The sequence below is a fragment of the Saccoglossus kowalevskii genome, chromosome 4 (assembly GCF_978046115.1).
Source record: "Saccoglossus kowalevskii chromosome 4, keSacKowa6.1, whole genome shotgun sequence".
In the NCBI taxonomy this organism is placed as follows: domain Eukaryota; kingdom Metazoa; phylum Hemichordata; class Enteropneusta; family Harrimaniidae; genus Saccoglossus; species Saccoglossus kowalevskii.
This window is the reverse complement of record NC_140644.1, coordinates 7,413,261-7,432,918: the sequence shown is the minus strand read 5'-3', so window position 1 is coordinate 7,432,918 and position 19,658 is coordinate 7,413,261. Positions and strand designations below refer to the sequence as shown.

General features: G+C 39.0%; 1 protein-coding gene across 1 annotated transcript in view; it reads left to right on the top strand.

Moving 5' to 3' along the window:
- The window catches only part of LOC100371846 (transmembrane protein 33-like), a 30,938-nt gene extending 16,184 nt beyond the window's left edge, over positions 1 to 14,754 (top strand). Inside the window, exons 5-8 of the mRNA XM_006824811.3 lie at positions 7,486 to 7,553; positions 11,399 to 11,532; positions 12,283 to 12,366; positions 12,995 to 14,754. Coding sequence (XP_006824874.1) covers positions 7,486 to 7,553; positions 11,399 to 11,532; positions 12,283 to 12,366; positions 12,995 to 13,145 — 437 coding nt within the window. The 3' untranslated portion in view covers positions 13,146 to 14,754. The remainder of the gene's footprint in view (positions 1 to 7,485; positions 7,554 to 11,398; positions 11,533 to 12,282; positions 12,367 to 12,994) is intronic.
- The last annotated feature ends 4,904 nt before the right edge of the window (positions 14,755 to 19,658 follow it).

The window sequence follows — 19,658 nt, the reverse complement described above, 5'->3', positions numbered from 1 at the left end:
CTATTGGCGTGCAGTGATCTCAAAATGTCACTATTGGCATGCAGTGATCTCAAAATGTCACTATTGGTGTGCAGTGATCTCAAAATGTCACTATTGGCGTGCAGTGATCTCAAAATGTCACTATTGGCATGCAGTAATCTCATAATGTCACTATTGGCGTGCAGTAATCTCATAATGTCACTATTGGCGTACTGTGATCTCAAAATGTCACTATTGGTGTGCAGTGAATCTCAAAATGTCACTATTGGCACACAGTGATCTCAAAATGTCACTATTGGCACACAGTGATCTCAAAATGTCACTATTGGCACACAGTGATCTCAAAATGTCACTATTGGCACACAGTGATCTCAAAATGTTACTATTGGTGTGCAGTGATCTCAAAATGTCACTATTGGTGTGCAGTGATCTCAAAATGTCACTATTGGTGTGCAGTGATCTCAAAATTTCACTATTAGCGTGCAGTAATCTCATAATGTCACTATTGGCGTACAGTGATCTCAAAATGTCACTATTGGCGTACAGTGATCTCAAAATGTCACTATTGGTGTGCAATGATCTCAAAATGTCACTATTGGCATGCAGTAATCTCATAATGTCACTATTGGCACACAGTGATCTCATAATGTCACTATTGGCACACAGTGATCTCAAAATGTCCCTATTGGTGTACTGTGATCTCAACATGTCACTATTAGCGTGCTGTGATCTCAAAATGTCACTATTGGCATGCAGTGATCTCAAAATGTCACTATTAGTGTGCAGTAATCTCATAATGTCACTATTGGCACACAGTGATCTCAAAATGTCACTATTGGCACAGTGATCTCAAAATGTCACTATTAGCGTGCTGTGATCTCAAAATGTCACTACTGGCGTGCAGTAATCTTATAATGTCACTATTGGCGTGCAGTGATCTCAAAATGTCACTATTGGTGTGCAGTGATCTCAAAATGTCACTATTGGCATACAGTGATCTCAAAATGTCACTATTGGTGTGCAGTGATCTCAAAATGTCACTATTGGCACACAGTGATCTCATAATGTCACTATTGGCGTGCAGTGATCTCAAAATGTCACTATTGGTGTGCAGTGATCTCATAATGTCATTATTGGCGTACAGTGATCTCAAAATGTCACTATTGGTGTGCAATGATCTCAAAATGTCACTATTGGCATGCAGTAATCTCATAATGTCACTATTGGCACACAGTGATCTCATAATGTCACTATTGGCACACAGTGATCTCAAAATGTCCCTATTGGTGTACTGTGATCTCAACATGTCACTATTAGCGTGCTGTGATTTCAAAATGTCACTATTGGCATGCAGTGATCTCAAAATGTCACTATTAGTGTGCAGTAATCTCATAATGTCACTATTGGCACACAGTGATCTCAAAATGTCACTATTGGCACAGTGATCTCAAAATGTCACTATTAGCGTGCTGTGATCTCAAAATGTCACTATTGGCGTGCAGTGAACTCAAAATATCATTATTAGCATGCAGTAATCTCATAATGTCACTATTGGCGTGCATTGATCTCAAAATGTCACTATTGGCACACAGTGATCTCAAAATGTCACTATTGGCACACAGTGATCTCAAAATGTCACTATTGGCACACAGTGATCTCAAAATGTCACTATTGGTGTGCAGTGATCTCAAAATGTCACTATTAGTGTGCAGTAATCTCATAATGTCACTATTGGCACACAGTGATCTCAAAATGTCACTATTGGCACAGTGATCTCAAAATGTCACTATTAGCCTGCTGTGATCTCAAAATGTCACTACTGGCGTGCAGTAATCTCATAATGTCACTATTGGCATGCAGTGATCTCAAAATGTCACTATTGGCGTGCAGTGATCTCAAAATGTCACTATTGGCACACAGTGATCTCAAAATGCCACTATTGGTGTGCAGTGATCTCAAAATGTCACTATTGGCACACAGTGATCTCAAAATGTCACTATTGGCACACAGTGATCTCATAATGTCACTATTGGCGTGCAGTGATCTCAAAATTTCACTATTAGCGTGCAGTAATCTCATAATGTCACTATTGGCGTACAGTGATCTCAAAATGTCACTATTGGTGTGCAATGATCTCAAAATGTCACTATTGGCATGCAGTAATCTCATAATGTCACTATTGGCATACAGTGATCTCATAATGTCACTATTGGCACACAGTGATCTCAAAATGTTCCTATTGGTGTACTGTGATCTCAACATGTCACTATTAGCGTGCTGTGATCTCAAAATGTCACTATTGGCATGCAGTGATCTCAAAATGTCACTATTAGTGTGCAGTAATCTCATAATGTCACTATTGGTACACAGTGATCTCAAAATGTCACTATTGGCACAGTGATCTCAAAATGTCACTATTAGCGTGCTGTAATCTCAAAATGTCACTACTGGCGTGCAGTAATCTCATAATGTCACTATTGGCGTGCAGTGATCTCAAAATGTCACTATTGGCGTGCAGTGATCTCAAAATGTCACTATTGGCACACAGTGATCTCAAAATGTCACTATTGGTGTGCAGTGATCTCAAAATGTCACTATTGGCGTGCAGTGAACTCAAAATATCATTATTAGCATGCAGTAATCTCATAATGTCACTATTGGCGTGCATTGATCTCAAAATGTCACTATTGGCACACAGTGATCTCAAAATGTCACTATTGGCACACAGTGATCTCAAAATGTCACTATTGGCACACAGTGATCTCAAAATGTCACTATTGGTGTGCAGTGATCTCAAAATGTCACTATTGGTGTGCAGTGATTTCAAAATGTCACTATTGGTGTGCAGTGATATCAAAATGTCACTATTGGTGTGCAGTGATCTCAAAATGTCACTATTGGTGTGCAGTGATCTCAAAATGTCACTATTCGCGTGCAGTAATCTCAAAATGTCACTATTCGCGTGCAGTAATCTCATAATGTCACTATTGGCGTGCAGTGATCTCATAATGTCACTATTGGCGTGCAGTGATCTCAAAATGTCACTATTGGCACACAGTGATCTCAAAATGTCAGTATTGGTGTGAAGTGATCTCAAAATGTCACTATTGGCGTGCAGTGATCTCAAAATATCACTATTAGCATGCAGTAATCTCATAATGTCACTATTGGCGTGCAGTGATCTCAAAATGTCACTATGGGCACACTATGATCTCAAAATGTCACTATTGGCGTGCAGTAATCTCAAAATGTCACTATTGGCGTGCAGTAATCTCAAAGTGTCACTATTGGCGTGCAGTAATCTCAAAGTGTCACTATTGGCGTGCAGTGATCTCAAAGTGTCACTGTTGGCGTGCAGTGATCTCAAAATGTCACTATTGGCACACAGTGATCTCAAAATGTCACTATTGGCGTACAGTGATCTCAAAATGTCACTATTGGCACACAGTGATCTCAAAATGTCACTATTGGTGTGCAGTGATCTCAAAGTGTCACTATTGGCGTGCAGTGATCTCAAAGTGTCACTATTGGCGTGCAGTGATCTCAAAATGTCACTATTGGCACACAGTGATCTCAAAATGTCACTATTGGCGTACAGTGATCTCAAAATTTTTTTTGTAGCTGCATTCAAAGGGTAGAATTTTAGATTCAACTTCCTGGAAACTTGTTCTGATTTATGTGTGAGGGAGAACAAATCTTTAAAAAATAAAATCAAGTATTGTATTAATTTTAGTTGTACTATGTGAGAGGCAACCTCACTTGAGAGCTTAAGAAGACAATTTTTTCTGATTTTTAAACTGTAATTTCAGACAATTGAAAAAAGTAAAACCATCAGCTAATTTACTAAGCCTGATTAAAATTCAGTTCTGCTATGGTTCAAATCTTTTTTCTATTGGGCGATTGCTTTTTTTTTCATACCCACATGTGATTTCGAAATAGAAAACAAAAACTAATATAAGTCTAATGTTAAGAGGCGAATTAGTCAGAATCAGTCTCCCTGTGAACTAAGAGAAAAAGTGAACAATTCCCTGCAATATGGTACATTCGTGATAGAAGACACAAAAGAAACAGCTTTGCATTCGATGTTTTGCAGAGCGTATGATTAGTGGGAATACTATCCTTTGATGTGTTTCTACCAATGACAAACATAATAAAGCCTTTTAGCCGAATTTTTCAAGCATGAAATTTAATTCTCCACGCTAAAGTAGCAGGGCTGGGCATTTCTTTTGTTTGCCTGGAACACATGGTCTTGCTACTAACGTACAATGGGTATACAAAACTCGACATGATGTCTTCATCAAAATTAATTCCTCAGTAGCATAATAGCATTTCTGATTAAAACGTTCGGCTTTAAAAAAGAGTTACTGTGTGACAAGATGGTTTGATTTGGTGTGATGATGTCTCTGGTTACATTAAAGTTGTCACGAAACGTGCATAATACAGGATATTATTTCGTAATCAGATTCATGCAATTGTAACTCAGTCACGCATTTTCCTATTGATACTTTCTAATAGGTGCATTATTTTGTTTTTCTTTATTGCATTTTATGATAAAAAAAAAAAAACTGTCAGTCTTTAGTACTTCACCTCCTCTGATAGAATATTACTGCTATGAACATGTTTTCTCCTCAAATTCACATGTGAACAAAACTGTCTCGTATGTTGCTAGTGATATGTCGGCTTCAAGTGAGGGGGACGTGAAAATGAGTCTGAAAATGTGCAGTATTAGGGTCACCACCATTTCATTGTTGGGTGAATTCTTTTTTATTCAATTTAAAAAATAGTTGACATCGTTGATGATATCTCATTTATGAATAGCGTCATTTGGGAAGATAAAAAGTTACGACGTATATTAATATTGACTGTATTGTGTAGGCGATTGTTATTTATTGATCACTGCACTGGAGCATGTATATTGTTCATTCAATATAGTGTAGAGGTTATTGGAAATACTGATAACCCAACTAATTAATATTCAGGAACGCTGTTCAACAAAATGTCTAAATATGAACTGAATTTGTTATTAGTATTTTTTAGTTTATTTTCTCTTGCCCAGATGACTCCATTTCTGTTTGTTTATGTACTTGCTAAACTCAATTTTTTTAATAACCGTGGCTAAACTGACAATTAATGAGGGGGGGGGGTACCTTTTTCAAAAAATCTGGATTCTTAACTTAAAAACTTTGGATTCTTAAGTTAGCCCACGTTATTGAACATGATGTATTCAGTGTTTATTTTCAAAAAAACAGTTATTGGTAAACATTGCACCTTATGTTTTCGTAACCAGACTGAGTGACTGGCTAAAGACAATGGATTTATTTTGCATACTGATTGAGGCTGTTTAACATAACAAAGAGACTTGGAATAAATCTTTTGTGTGATGTACCATCTTGTTGCAGTCACTGTTCATGATGACATTCTTCTGTCTTCTTAGTTTTATTGTGATTGCTCAAAGATTACTATCTTCTAAAGTTACATTGAAAAATAAAAAACGTTGAGAAAAAGTGAGAAACTGCCAATCCTGTGGGGGGGGGGGGTATTTTTTTTTTATCAGTTTCTGTGAACTATTGTAACTCAATTAGTCTTCTAGGCAAATACAAACACGGAAAGTACATAATTGTATTCTCCTTTATCACGGCTTTCTGAAAACTTGTTTTCTTCTTAATACTTCAAGTGTATTTAATAGTATGTAATGGACATTGACAATAGTTTTCTTGAAGTGTTATTTTCAGATGGAAAATATACACCAAAACTTAATACATGTAGTACCCTATGATGAATTTTGACCAACTCTAAAACCAGATTTATTTAGATTATTTATTTTAAGTCTGTTAGTAGAGTGGAAATGGGGACAGTGAGAGAATTGAGACAAAAGTGAAACAAGATTTCTCTAGCAAACACACATAGAAGATGTAAATGAGATATCACTAGAACTAAAAGTATATATGATATCTTAAGAACCAAGTGTATAAAAATAATAATAATATAAGGTTATTACGAAGATACCTCAAAGTATGCACGAAGACAGTACAGCGGCAGTACGATGCGACAGCGTACTGTCTGAGTTTAGAACAGAATCAGTAAACTTATTTGTGTGGAGTCTGGTCAAATCCTGGTGGCAGCCATGTTTGTTTTTATTATTAGAGGAGGCTTACGTGCGTAATCATTCCATATTTGGAATTCACATTTCCTAATATGGTAGTATGAAAATACCCTGTAAAATACCGCAAAATTAAGGCACGCTGTAACTTATGGCGTTACGGTGTCAGATGTATAATAATAATATTTATTAACCCATAGTATCTCCCAGAAAGGATAACAAAACAAATAAAGAAAGAAGAAGAAAAAAACACTATTAAAGCTCCCAACTCAATCAAGGCACAGTCACTGTCTGGTATAAGACTGGTCTAAATGAACTGAGCTATGGGAAGTGACCTATGTTTGTTGCTCATAATGGAAATAAATTTATCACTCTCCCTACTGGTTCTAAAATTATTAATATGAATTTCTGCTTTGTGCCCTATATGCTGGGCAATTCATAACAAAGTGTTTTTCATCTTCACATATTCTAGAATTAACTGCATTTTGTTTGCGTCTGCCAGTTTCAATTTTAAGACGATAATTACATCCAATGTAGCTGAACATTTGTGATATCACAAAGTAGCTTTCAGTTTTTAACTTGTTCTTAAACATTCTGTATGTCCTCAACTTATTAGAGGAACCAATTTCCTTTCTATTGTCATTATGTATATCATTTGCTCACTGTTTTTCAAATAATTTATTTATTAATTTTTTGTGAACTTCGCTCATGCATGTGTAATAAAGTATCTCACTTTAAGATATAATTTGGTTATAATCAATACTACTCAGCAGTTTCTCAATTTATTAAAACCATTTGTTCTTGTTAGTCCTGGTTCGGACGCAGTCAGAAAACGGGACTTATGTTTTGACCTCCGTGCGTCCGTGTTTCCGTGCAAAAATCAAATGTGTGTGTGATATCTCTGAAAAATCAAATGTGTGTGTGATATCTCACAAAAATCAAATGTGTGTGTGATATCTCTGAAAAATCAAATGTGTGTGTGATATCTCTGAAAAATCAAATGTATGTGTGATATCTCACAAAAATCAAATGTGTGTGTGATATCTCACAAAAATCAAATGTGTGATATCTCACAAAAATCAAATGTGTGTGTGATATCTCACAAAAAAAAATGTGTGTGATATTACAAGAACCAATCTGCGGTATAAATGGTATATGTATGTGTGTATTTAGTGTTGTCTGTGCAAAAACTGGTCGGTCTGTAAAAGCTCTACTGGTGATATTAGAACAAAGAGGAAGGGAGTGATACAGAAGCTGGGGCCTCCATGCCTTGTTTGTGCATTCATCTAAAAGTGCTGTTTGAAGACTCCCAGCTGATATTAGAGAGAATAATGGGAATAAAAGAATTGTGTGAGTATACAGTGTACAAGAATAATTGTTTGACATAATCCTTAATTCAATTACAGTGGTGTTAACTCCCGTCATGCTGTATGCATTGCTATATGCCATGAATTATACACGCACCCTACTAAATGTAAGTATATCAATCTCTTGTCACATTACTGTCTATATAACAATAGTTTTCATTCGGCCACATCACATCGTTTTATTTTCACAGCTTCTTTACACGCCTGGCGTTTATTCAGTTATTAAAAACAAGCTGCAAATAATACATTTTCAATCTTCAATGATCGATTAACTGTCTAAAAAGTGTTATGAATAACATTGTTACATACAGGCAATTTGCCGTAACAATAGTCGTACTCTTTCTAGTCATTTTTCTTCATTTTGTAATATCTTTGCTGTGTGTCCATTATACCATGCTTCCCTAGCAACGAATATTGGCGAGGTTGGAATTTGAATGTGTATCAGAGTGATGATTGTTGACTGTTCTTTGAGATTATTGATCTTTGAAAAAAAAAAAACTTGCATATACTGTATATTTGCACATGAGAGATTCAATTCTATAGATTTGCAGTTTTAGCTCTAATTTTGGTGAATATTTTTGTCATTTTTGGTAAAAAGTGATATTTTTGAATTCTTGTTAAAAACAGCAAGTCCCATTACTTGATACTATACATATTGTTCATTTTCTAGTGATATCTTTTGTTCTTTAATTGAAATGTGCATTGCTAACAGTGGAGCTATCTCAGCCGACAGACTGCTTGTTTTGAGCTATTTATTAAAAAATGTTGTTCATTCTAGATTTGGTTTAGTGAGCCTGGATTACAGGATTTAGGAACAAATTTGTTGATGGGCAATGTGTTTTTTGAAGAAACCCATTTAATTCAAACCAAGAAGCGGCGTCCGGGAACAGTCAGTCAGCTCAGTCGCTTAATTTCTGTCACTGGCTGCAGCTCTTTCTGTCACTGGCTGCAGCTCTTTCTGTCACTGGCTGGCTGCTGTTCTTTCTGTCATTGGCTGGTTGCTGTTCTTTCTGTCATTGGCTGGTTGCTGCTCTCTCTGGTACTGGCTGACTGCTGCTCTCTCTGTCATTGACTGGCTACTGCTCTCTGTCACTGGCTGGCTGCTCTCTGTCACTGGCTGACTGCTGCTTTCTCTGGTACTGGCTGGCTGCTGCTCTCTCTGTCACTGGCTGGCTGCTGCTCTCTCTGTCACTGGCTGACTGCTGCATCTCTGGTGCTGGCTGGCTGCTGCTCTCTCTGGTACTGGCTGGCTGCTGCTCTCTCTGTCACTGGCTGACTGCTGCATCTCTGGTGCTGGCTGGCTGCTGCTCTCTCTGGTACTGGCTGGCTGCTGCTCTCTCTGTCACTGGCTGACTGCTGCTCTCTCTGTCATTGGCTGGCTGCTGCTCTTTCTGTCACTGGCTGGCTGCTACTCTCTCTGGTACTGGCTGACTGCAGCTCTCTCTGTCACTGGCTGGCTGCTGCTCTTTCTGTCACTGGCTGGCCGCTGCTCTTTCTGTCACTGGCTGGGTGCAGCTCTCTCTGTCACTGGCTGACTGCTGCTCTCTCTGTCACTGGCTGGCTGCTGCTTTTTCTGTCATTGGCTGGCTGCTGCTCTTTCTGTCACTGGCTGGCTGCTACTCTCTCTGGTACTGGCTGACTGCAGCTCTCTCTGTCACTGGCTGGCTGCTGCTCTTTCTGTCACTGGCTGGCTGCTGCTCTTTCTGTCACTGGCTGGCCGCTGCTCTTTCTGTCACTGGCTGGCTGCTGCTCTTTCTGTCACTGGCTGGCTGCTGCTCTTTCTGTCACTGGCTGGCTGCAGCTCTTTCTGTCACTGGCTGGCTGCTGCTCTTTCTGTCACTGGCTGGCCGCTGCTCTTTCTGTCACTGGCTGGCTGCTGCTCTTTCTGTCACTGGCTGGCTGCTGCTCTTTCTGTCACTGGCTGGCTGCTGCTCTTTCTGTCACTGGCTGGCTGCTGCTCTTTCTGTCACTGGCTGGCTGCTGCTCTTTCTGTCACTGGCTGGCTGCTGCTCTTTCTGTCACTGGCTGGCTGCTGCTCTTTCTGTCACTGGCTGGCTGCTGCTCTTTCTGTCACTGGCTGGCTGCTGCTCTTTCTGTCACTGGCTGGCTGCAGCTCTTTCTGTCACTGGCTGGCTGCTGCTCTTTCTGTCACTGGCTGGCTGCTGCTCTTTCTGTCACTGGCTGGCTGCTGCTCTTTCTGTCACTGGCTGACTGTTGCTCTTTCTGTCACTGGCTGGCTGCTACTCTTTCTGTCACTGGCTGGCTGCTACTCTCTCTGGTACTGGCTGACTGCTGCTTTCTCTGGTACTGACTGGCTCCTTCTGCTCTCTGTCACTGGCTGACTGCTGCTCTCTCTGTCACTGGCTGGCTGCTGCTCTCTCTGTCACTGGCTGGCTGCTGCTCTCTCTGGTACTGGCTGGCTGCTGCTCTCTCTGGTACTGGCTGGCTGCTGCTCTCTCTGTCACTGGCTGACTGCTGCTCTCTCTGTCACTGGCTGACTGCTGCTCTCTCTGTCACTGGCTGGCTGCTGCTTTCTCTGGTACTGGCTGGCTGCTGCTGACTGGCTGCTGCTCTTTCAATTCAGAGATCTCTAATTTCATCACAGAATCTAGTCTGTTGGACATGGATATAAATAGTTAGGTTTACTTTACATGGATGTTATTTGCCATCTCCAATGTTCTCAACTATCTCACCAGGGAGTTCTCATAATGCCAGGAATTGATGACTTACATGGAAGGAAATGACTGGAATTTTGAAATCCAGTCAGAACAATGATACTATGTAGCAAAAAATGACAGTGAGGGAGGAGGGCAAAATCAGTCTAACTTTGACATGCAAGATGCATTATAGATGACTTTGGAGAGCTTGGACGATTACACATTTCCATCTTTTTTGCTTGTAGCTGCAGTTTTACTAAAACTGCAGAGATCTCACAACTTTGTGTTAACACTGGTAGCATTGAATTGGCTGGCACTACCTAGCCTGCTTGTCCTCTTCTGGAAGATCATCCATGTTGGGGCCATTTGTGTACGGAACCACAATTGTAACAAATTCATGCATGGTGGTCCTCCAGCGCATTAGCAGAATGAAAGACATTTTGTTCAATTCAACAAATCGACTCCTAATTCACTAGTTTATATACTGAGGTCGCTACTCCTTCTACCCAACTATCCATGTAGTGGCCGAGTATCTTCTCCACTTCAATATTACTTTGGACAGTGGCCAATGTATGCTCTTCCATTAATTCAGTCCTACAGGTGTCTATGGAAATGTTCTAGCATATGTTAAAATTCTCAATGCTATGTTGAAATCGTTTTACAGGCAAGCTACCAGAAAGCTTGTTGCCAAGCAACCACCATCCTGGTCTCTGTCAGAAGTGTTGGATTTCTTTAAAAACCCTTCATATGGACCCTGCCAAGATGCACCCTAGCTTTTGTTTGGTCTTTTCATCAGCCATATATAGATCTTTATTAGAAGGCAGGTCAAAGGTCACCATGCTGTCCTCCCCTGCATTTAGAGCTACGAAGCAGACAGCTTGAATTCTGTGTTTGGTCATATAGTACCACTGATTGCTTGAATTGTTCCTGTCCAAGCTCTACGTGTTTATTTAGCAAAACTATAGAAATCGGGGAAGTTGTGTAGTTATAGTCCCTTGTTTTTGCTATGCAAGAGGGATCAAATCAAGATAAACCCACCAGTTGTCAGATTTTAATGAGATGGATGGTAGCAGCAATGTTTGCAGTGCTGAATCCCCAGCTCAAGGGGGCGCATATATGCATGACATCCCGGCCAATACATTGATCTTTCTGCTCTGTGTCCCGCTACCCCTGATTATGATCCAAACACGTTTGTGGGCATCTAGAGTTAAATTGTACAGTTATAATAGATTTACGTTTGTTGTATTTATGTGAATTGTACAGTTGTAATATCTTTACATTTGTTGTATCTCCAGATGCTGAACCCCAATGCACTACCTGGTGTACACAACCTCATCAACAAATTAGCTGCCAAACAACAGCAGATATTTCGATTTATAGCTTTAAATGAGATCATCTTAATGCCCTGCATCATTTTTATGATATTCACGTGAGTATAAATATTCATACCTCATAAAAAATATATTAATAATCACACCTGTTAATTAGATATAAGTGATAATTGCTGGGATGAGTTAAAATGATGATTACATCAATAGAAGGTAATTAACTGATTATGTTGAAACTAGATGCAGTAATTAGATAACTTACAAATTAATAGTGTTAACTTTGAAGATTTATTGCTTTTACTGTATTGCACCCCATTTAAAACCAATCAAACTGTTTTATGCATTCACTGCGGTTGGTTGGCGAGTTTCTCTGGTGCTGTTTTATTGATATTTATGCAAGTACATTGACCTTTGTACAAAAATTGACATTTGTACAAGCACAACAGGTCTGGGTTTCTGCAAATCTCTCAAAGCAATCAAATCTTACATAAGTGTGTCATTTAACAGAAATACAAGAAAAATATTTTAAATGAATTTTATATATACCGGCAGTGGTTACAATTACCGTTAAATTTGATGATACCAGTTTCTAGAAGAGCACATCCTGTTCTTATTAAAACAGTGTGCTTCAAGTTTGTGCGAGACAAATTTCATGTTCTCACGGGAAATTGTAAACATTATAGTTTTTTAGTTTTCACAAACATCCACAAATGACAATATCTTTGAATTGTCACCGTAAACTTATATCCTCATCTATTCTGAAAGCTACATAGCTTGGTTCTTTCAATTGTGGATGTTGTCTTGTTCTGATCTTAATTTGTTTACTAATTTATTTGTTTGCTTCTTTACAGGGGTAGATGCTCACTGATACTGCCGTTTATTTATTATCGTTTCTTAACCTTTCGTTACACGTCAAGACGCAATGCGTATTGTAGGTGAGTAAAACTTGAGTCCGTCTTTGAACAACAGTCAACTTTTGTCATTATGCCACTGAATAGAACAGCATAAATGCTTCTGCACTTTTTTACAAATTTTTATCAACACCTGTCCCCAATGGAGAATTGTGTTCATCCGGTCAATATTAACAGGGATGAGAATTTTCCGCGGATCCGCGAAATTCCGCGGATTTCTAAGCCCCAGGGGTTTAAATCAGAGGAGAAAATTTTAGGGGGGGTGAGAATAGAAATCTTGTTTATTCACCGGAAGTAAACACACTGTCGGGTTATTGTTGTCGGCTGCAAGAAGTCTGTATCAGTGTATGGTCGAAGGGAGGCAACTCGCGGTGTCTCTAATGCGGCATGTTCAAGACTCTTTTTCAGTGCAATCGTAAAATCCAAAGTGGTTTCCAAGTGTTCAAAATAATATGTAACGATTAACATGATTGGCTGGGTTTGCTCTGAGTGAGCTGCCCTGTCGCCCAGCGGAACCAATGGCTTGGACGTAGACTCAGCCAAAGAGTTTACCTCGCAGGTAACGATTCCGTTCCCCACCTAGAGTAGGTACCGGTAATTAAACATGTTTGCAACACTGAAATTAATCCTGTTTTTTTTTTTTTTCTTTCAGAACAATGTTTTATGAAATGAGAGTTGTTGCAGAGAATTACAGCCGGCAACCAAATTGCCCTGGTTTTGTCAGTAATATAATAACAAAAAGTATCATGTTTTTGAATAGACTGGCTCCACCCACAGCTACTGCACCACAACAACAGAGTTGAGGATAGATAACTCAGATATATGTTTATTTAGTTCTAAATAATATAATATTGAGTGAAATCAATGTACATAAATATAATAGTGTATTTAGAGTTGTGTGTCATCATGTGTAGTTACCATAGTTATGTATGAAACTAAACTGTCTTCTTTCTGTGTTGGATTGCACTGCTTAACCATACCACTTTGGTTCAATGTGTCACAATACATATTATGGCATAGTTGCCATGTCTTGTCTTTGGATTGCATACAATTAAAATGAACCATAAAAATGCTTGCTTAACTCTGTGTGGCGAACTGGAAAACATTGTAGCCATTACTGTACTACTGTGTAACAAGGTGCACTGAACTGCAAAGTGCCTAGGTGCACTATTGTGAAAAGTATCCAGGTGCACTCTGCACTACGATGTACTTTGGTTCACCATAGTGAAAATTACCTAGGCGCATGGCATTGCAAAGTGTCCTTGTGCGGTATCCAGGTTCTGCACTATGAAGGAGCCAGGTGTACTGCACTGCAAAGTACCATTCTGCACTGCAAGTACCACGGTGTACTGTACTGCACTGCACTGCAAGTACCGCAGTGTACTGCTCTGCACTACAAGTACCACGGTGTACTGCACTGCATAGTGCCATGGTGTACTGCACTGCAAGTACCACGGTGTACTGCACTGCACTGCACTGCACTGCACTGCACTGCACTGCACTGCACTGCACTGCACTGCAAGTACAACGGTGTACTGCACTGCAAGTACCACAGTGTACTGCACTGCACTGCAAGTACAACGGTGTACTGCACTGCAAGTACCACAGTGCACTGCACTGCACTGCAAGTACCACGGTGCACTGAATCTTGAATTGTGAGAAATGTTATGAGTTAAAATAATATAATGAAAAATGATATCAGTGTTTTGCAGTGTAAACAAATAAACCGCATGGTTTAAAACTTATTAACCAATAACTCAGAAAACACATAGTAAATTAATCAGATATTGATCAAATAACACTGTCTCTAGATGAATGTATGATAACAGTTGTGCAAAGTCCTGTGGAAAGCACACTGTTGGAGTGAAATGTCTCATCTCAGAGACCCTATTTACCTGTATCTGTTTTAATAAATGAACAAGTTGTGGCTAGTATAATTGTATTGTTTTTTCTATATTAAGACCTATATGTATGTGAATTATATGTTAATTGTCAAATTCTGTACACATAAGATGTAAGGTTATATTGGATTTGTATTTCTAATACAGCAAAATGTGGTAACATTGCGACAAACATAGTCAGGTTTTTTTTAATTTTATAAAATTTGATACTGCGATTTCTGTATTGATAAATTTGAAATGGAACTTCTTATTTTGAGAATTGTTCAGAAATGTTGAATGTTTTTCTGTCATTGGCATTAAGAACTGTTCTTTTGCCCCACTTGATGTTTTGACCCCCAACAAAGGCATATGTTGATTTAAAATAAAAACATCTGCTAAATTAATATAAACCAACTATTTTTTCCCCAGGTGCAGTTTACTGACCCCAAGGTTGTATATAATTTTCATTTACAATTATGTAAATCATAATATTTATTTCAATTATCAATAAATGAGAGAATTGTAAAGTAAATTATGTTTAAATTCCAGATGTATGCATAGACAGTTGCATCATGTGCATACACAATTGCTTTCTTTATGTGTGTTTAGTCAGTTGCTTCACATGTACTCACCGTTAGTTGTTTCATACGCACTCGCAGTCAGTTGCTTCATACGCACTCGCAGTCGGTTGCTTCATACGCACTCGCAGTCGGTTGCTTCATACGCACTCGCACTCGGTTGCTTCATACGCACTCGCAGTCGGTTGCTTCATACGCACTCGCAGTCGGTTGCTTCATACGCACTCGCAGTCGGTTGCTTCATACGCACTCGCAGTCGGTTGCTTCATACGCACTCGCAGTCGGTTGCTTCATACGCACTCGCAGTCGGTTGCTTCATACGCACTCGCAGTCGGTTGCTTCATACGCACTCGCAGTCGGTTGCTTCATACGCACTCGCAGTCGGTTGCTTCATACGCCCTCGCAGTCGGTTGTTTCATACGCACTCGCAGTCGGTTGTTTCATACGCACTCGCAGTCGGTTGCTTCATACGCACTCGCAGTCGGTTGCTACATACGCACTCGCAGTCGGTTGCTACATACGCACTCGCAGTCGGTTGCTACATACGCACTCGCAGTCGGTTGCTTCATACGCACTCGCAGTCGGTTGCTACATACGCACTCGCAGTCGGTTGCTTCATACGCACTCGCAGTCGGTTGCTACATACGCACTCGCAGTCGGTTGCTACATACACACTCGCAGTCGGTTGCTTTATACGCACTCGCAGTCGGTTGCTTCATGTGCACTCGCAGTCGGTTGCTTCACACGCACTCGCAGTCGTTTGCTTCACACGCACTCGCAGTCGTTTGCTTCACACGCACTCGCAGTCGTTTGCTTCACACGCACTCGCAGTCGGTTGCTTCACACGCACTCGCAGTCGGTTGCTTCACACGCACTCGCAGTCGGTTGCTTCACACGCACTCGCAGTCAGTTGCTTCACACGCACTCGCAGTCGGTTGCTTCACACGCACTCGCAGTCGGTTGCTTCACACGCACTCGCAGTAGGTTGCTTCACACGCACTCGCTGTCGGTTGCTTCATACACACAGTCAGTTGCTACATACACACACACAGTTGGTTGCTACATACACACACACACGCAGTCTGTTGCTACATACACACACGCAGTCTGTTGCTACATACACACACGCAGTCGGTTGCTACATACACACACGCAGTCGGTTGCTGCATACACACACGCAGTCGGTTGGTACATACACACACGCAGTCGGTTGCTACATACACACACGCAGTCGGTTGCTACATGTACATACACACACACAGTCGGTTGCTACATATGCATTTGCATTCGGTTGCTACATATGCATTTGCATTCGGTTGCTACATATGCATTTGCATTCGGTTGCTACATATGCATTTGCATTCGGTTGCTACATACGCTCTTGCAGTCAGGTGCTTCATACGTACTCACTCCCAGTCAGTTTTGTATTTATGGTGTGTATGCCTGTTGCTTCACATATACATATATCTACATAGTTGCCTCATATGTGTGTTTGTATGTTTTACTGTGCTGGTCATAGAGTAAAGTCAACACAATCTAAACTTCAAATACACAATCTACATATTCATTTTTATCTTAAAATTGTCATCTATTTTAAATTGTGCAATATTATTATAACTGGGATATTATAATAGCTGTAGTTATTAGCTTTATGTATGCTGATTATTTTACAATATTGAGCGGAGAGAAAGAGGGGGTAATATTATCAGTACTGTAAAAGGATTAATTATTCACTGGGTTTTAATTTTGCTTTAATATTTCGCTGACTGGAAAATACGCTAAATTAAAACCCAGTGAATATGTAAAATTGAGCATAGAACACATTATCTAATGATAAAACCGTGAATTTAAAACCCATTGAATATGCCTGAAATAGTAAATCAGTGAAATTTAAACCCAGTGAAAATTAGTCATTTTACAGTATATCTTTTCAAACAGAAAGACACTTTTTCATCTCAAAAAAATGTTTTGATCACTTCATTCATATTTAGAATTATACTTATTTTGTTGAAAACACAACCCATTTTGTAATTGTATTATTTTATATTTGACATTTTCGCCATGACAAATATCTACATTTCAAATATTTATTTTCGTCTTTTGCATCTACTTTAGATTTGAATAAAGGTATATCTAAAAAATGTTGATCTAATATTGGCACAACCTAATTATTCACTGAAGCGCATATACTTGCCACAATTGAAAATATTAATGACCATATAAATACAACCAAATGTATGTTAAATTATTTTGATAATCCTCTTGCATACCAGCACCATTCTTGATATATTCGAAATCAACCAGGAAAAGTAATAATGTCATTTTGGGAGGGATGGGGATTTTACCGGATGTGGTTCTGTGAAAAATGTTTGCAGCTTGCTCATTTTGTATTCACAGCAATAATAAATAAAATATTGTTTCACACAACTTACATTTTACAGGTAACATTGACTTTTATTTTGATGTTGTAATTACCATTGTTCTGTTTTTGATCATCAGGCGTGTTAGATTTTTTTAATAATTTCATATATAACAAAAGAAAAATCCAATTTTCATGTAAAATCAAAATAATACACAATTCATATGACATTTTAAAATACATTTTGGGAAACAAAGTCACCAGAAGTTTGTTCTTATTTACACAGGCCGAAACTAGGAAAATAGATAGACTTCTGCATTTGTTTGCATGTATATCTTGAACATGCCTGGACCAATCACATACATGTCTTATGCAAGTGCATTGGTTTTGTGATTTGATTCAAGATGGCTTAATGGCGTCTTTTTAAGTGCTAAAATTACATCCAAATTATCCTCATTTCAATCATTCCAGAACAGGATCTCTGCTATGTACCATTGCCAGATTTTGCAGGTTTTAGAGATCTCAGAAACTTTGTAAAACTTGTATTATCCTGTTGATAATATTGTGGGTTTATTGTACAGAGAATCCTGTTGGTCACACTAAGTGTTTATTGTACAGAGAATCCTGTTGGTCACACTAAGTGTTTAGTGTACAGAGAATCCTGTTGGTCACACTAAGTGTTTATTGTACAGAGAATCCTGTTGGTCACACTAAGTGTTTATTGTACAGAGAATCCTGTTGGTCACACTAAGTGTTTATTGTACAGAGAATCCTGTTGGTCACACTAAGTGTTTATTGTACAGAGAATCCTGTTGGTCACACTAAGTGTTTATTGTACAGAGAATCCTGTTGGTCACACTAAGTGTTTATTGTACAGAGAATCCTGTTGGTCACACTAAGTGTTTATTGTACAGAGAATCCTGTTGGTCACACTAAGTGTTTATTGTACAGAGAATCCTGTTGGTCACACTAAGTGTTTATTGTACAGAGAATCCTGTTGGTCACACTAAGTGTTTATTGTACAGAGAATCCTGTTGGTCACACTAAGTGTTTATTGTACAGAGAATCCTGTTGGTCACACTAAGTGTTTATTGTACAGAGAATCCTGTTGGTCACACTAAGTGTTTATTGTACAGAGAATCCTGTTGGTCACACTAAGTGTTTATTGTACAGAGAATCCTGTTGGTCACACTAAGTGTTTATTGTACAGAGAATCCTGTTGGTCACACTAAGTGTTTATTGTACAGAGAATCCTGTTGGTCACACTAAGTGTTTATTGTACAGAGAATCCTGTTGGTCACACTAAGTGTTTATTGTACAGAGAATCCTGTTGGTCACACTAAGTGTTTATTGTACAGAGAATCCTGTTGGTCACACTAAGTGTTTATTGTACAGAGAATCCTGTTGGTCACACTAAGTGTTTATTGTACAGAGAATCCTGTTGGTCACACTAAGTGTTTATTGTACAGAGAATCCTGTTGGTCACACTAAGTGTTTATTGTACAGAGAATCCTGTTGGTCACACTAAGTGTTTATTGTACAGAGAATCCTGTTGGTCACACTAAGTGTTTATTGTACGGAGAATCCTGTTGGTCACACTAAGTGTTTATTGTACAGAGAATCCTGTTGGTCACACTAAGTGTTTATTGTACAGAGAATCCTGTTGGTCACACTAAGTGTTTATTGTACAGAGAATCCTGTTGGTCACACTAAGTGTTTATTGTACAGAGAATCCTGTTGGTCACACTAAGTGTTTATTGTACAGAGAATCCTGTTGGTCACACTAAGTGTTTATTGTACAGAGAATCCTGTTGGTCACACTAAGTGTTTATTGTACAGAGAATCCTGTTGGTCACACTAAGTGTTTATTGTACAGAGAATCCTGTTGGTCACACGAAGTGTTTATTGTACAGAGAATCCTGTTGGTCACACTAAGTGTTTATTGTACAGAGAATCCTGTTGGTCACACGAAGTGTTTATTGTACAGAGAATCCTGTTGGTCACACGAAGTGTTTATTGTACAGAGAATCCTGTTGGTCACACTAAGTGTTTATTGTACAGAGAATCCTGTTGGTCACACTAAGTGTTTATTGTACAGAGAATCCTGTTGGTCACACTAAGTGTTTATTGTACAGAGAATCCTGTTGGTCACACTAAGTGTTTATTGTACAGAGAATCCTGTTGGTCACACTAAGTGTTTATTGTACAGAGAATCCTGTTGGTCACACTAAGTGTTTATTGTACAGAGAATCCTGTTGGTCACACTAAGTGTTTATTGTACAGAGAATCCTGTTGGTCACACGAAGTGTTTATTGTACAGAGAATCCTGTTGGTCACACTAAGTGTTTATTGTACAGAGAATCCTGTTGGTCACACTAAGTGTTTATTGTACAGAGAATCCTGTTGGTCACACGAAGTGTTTATTGTACAGAGAATCCTATTGGTCACACGAAGTGTTTATTGTACAGAGAATCCTGTTGGTCACACTAAGTGTTTATT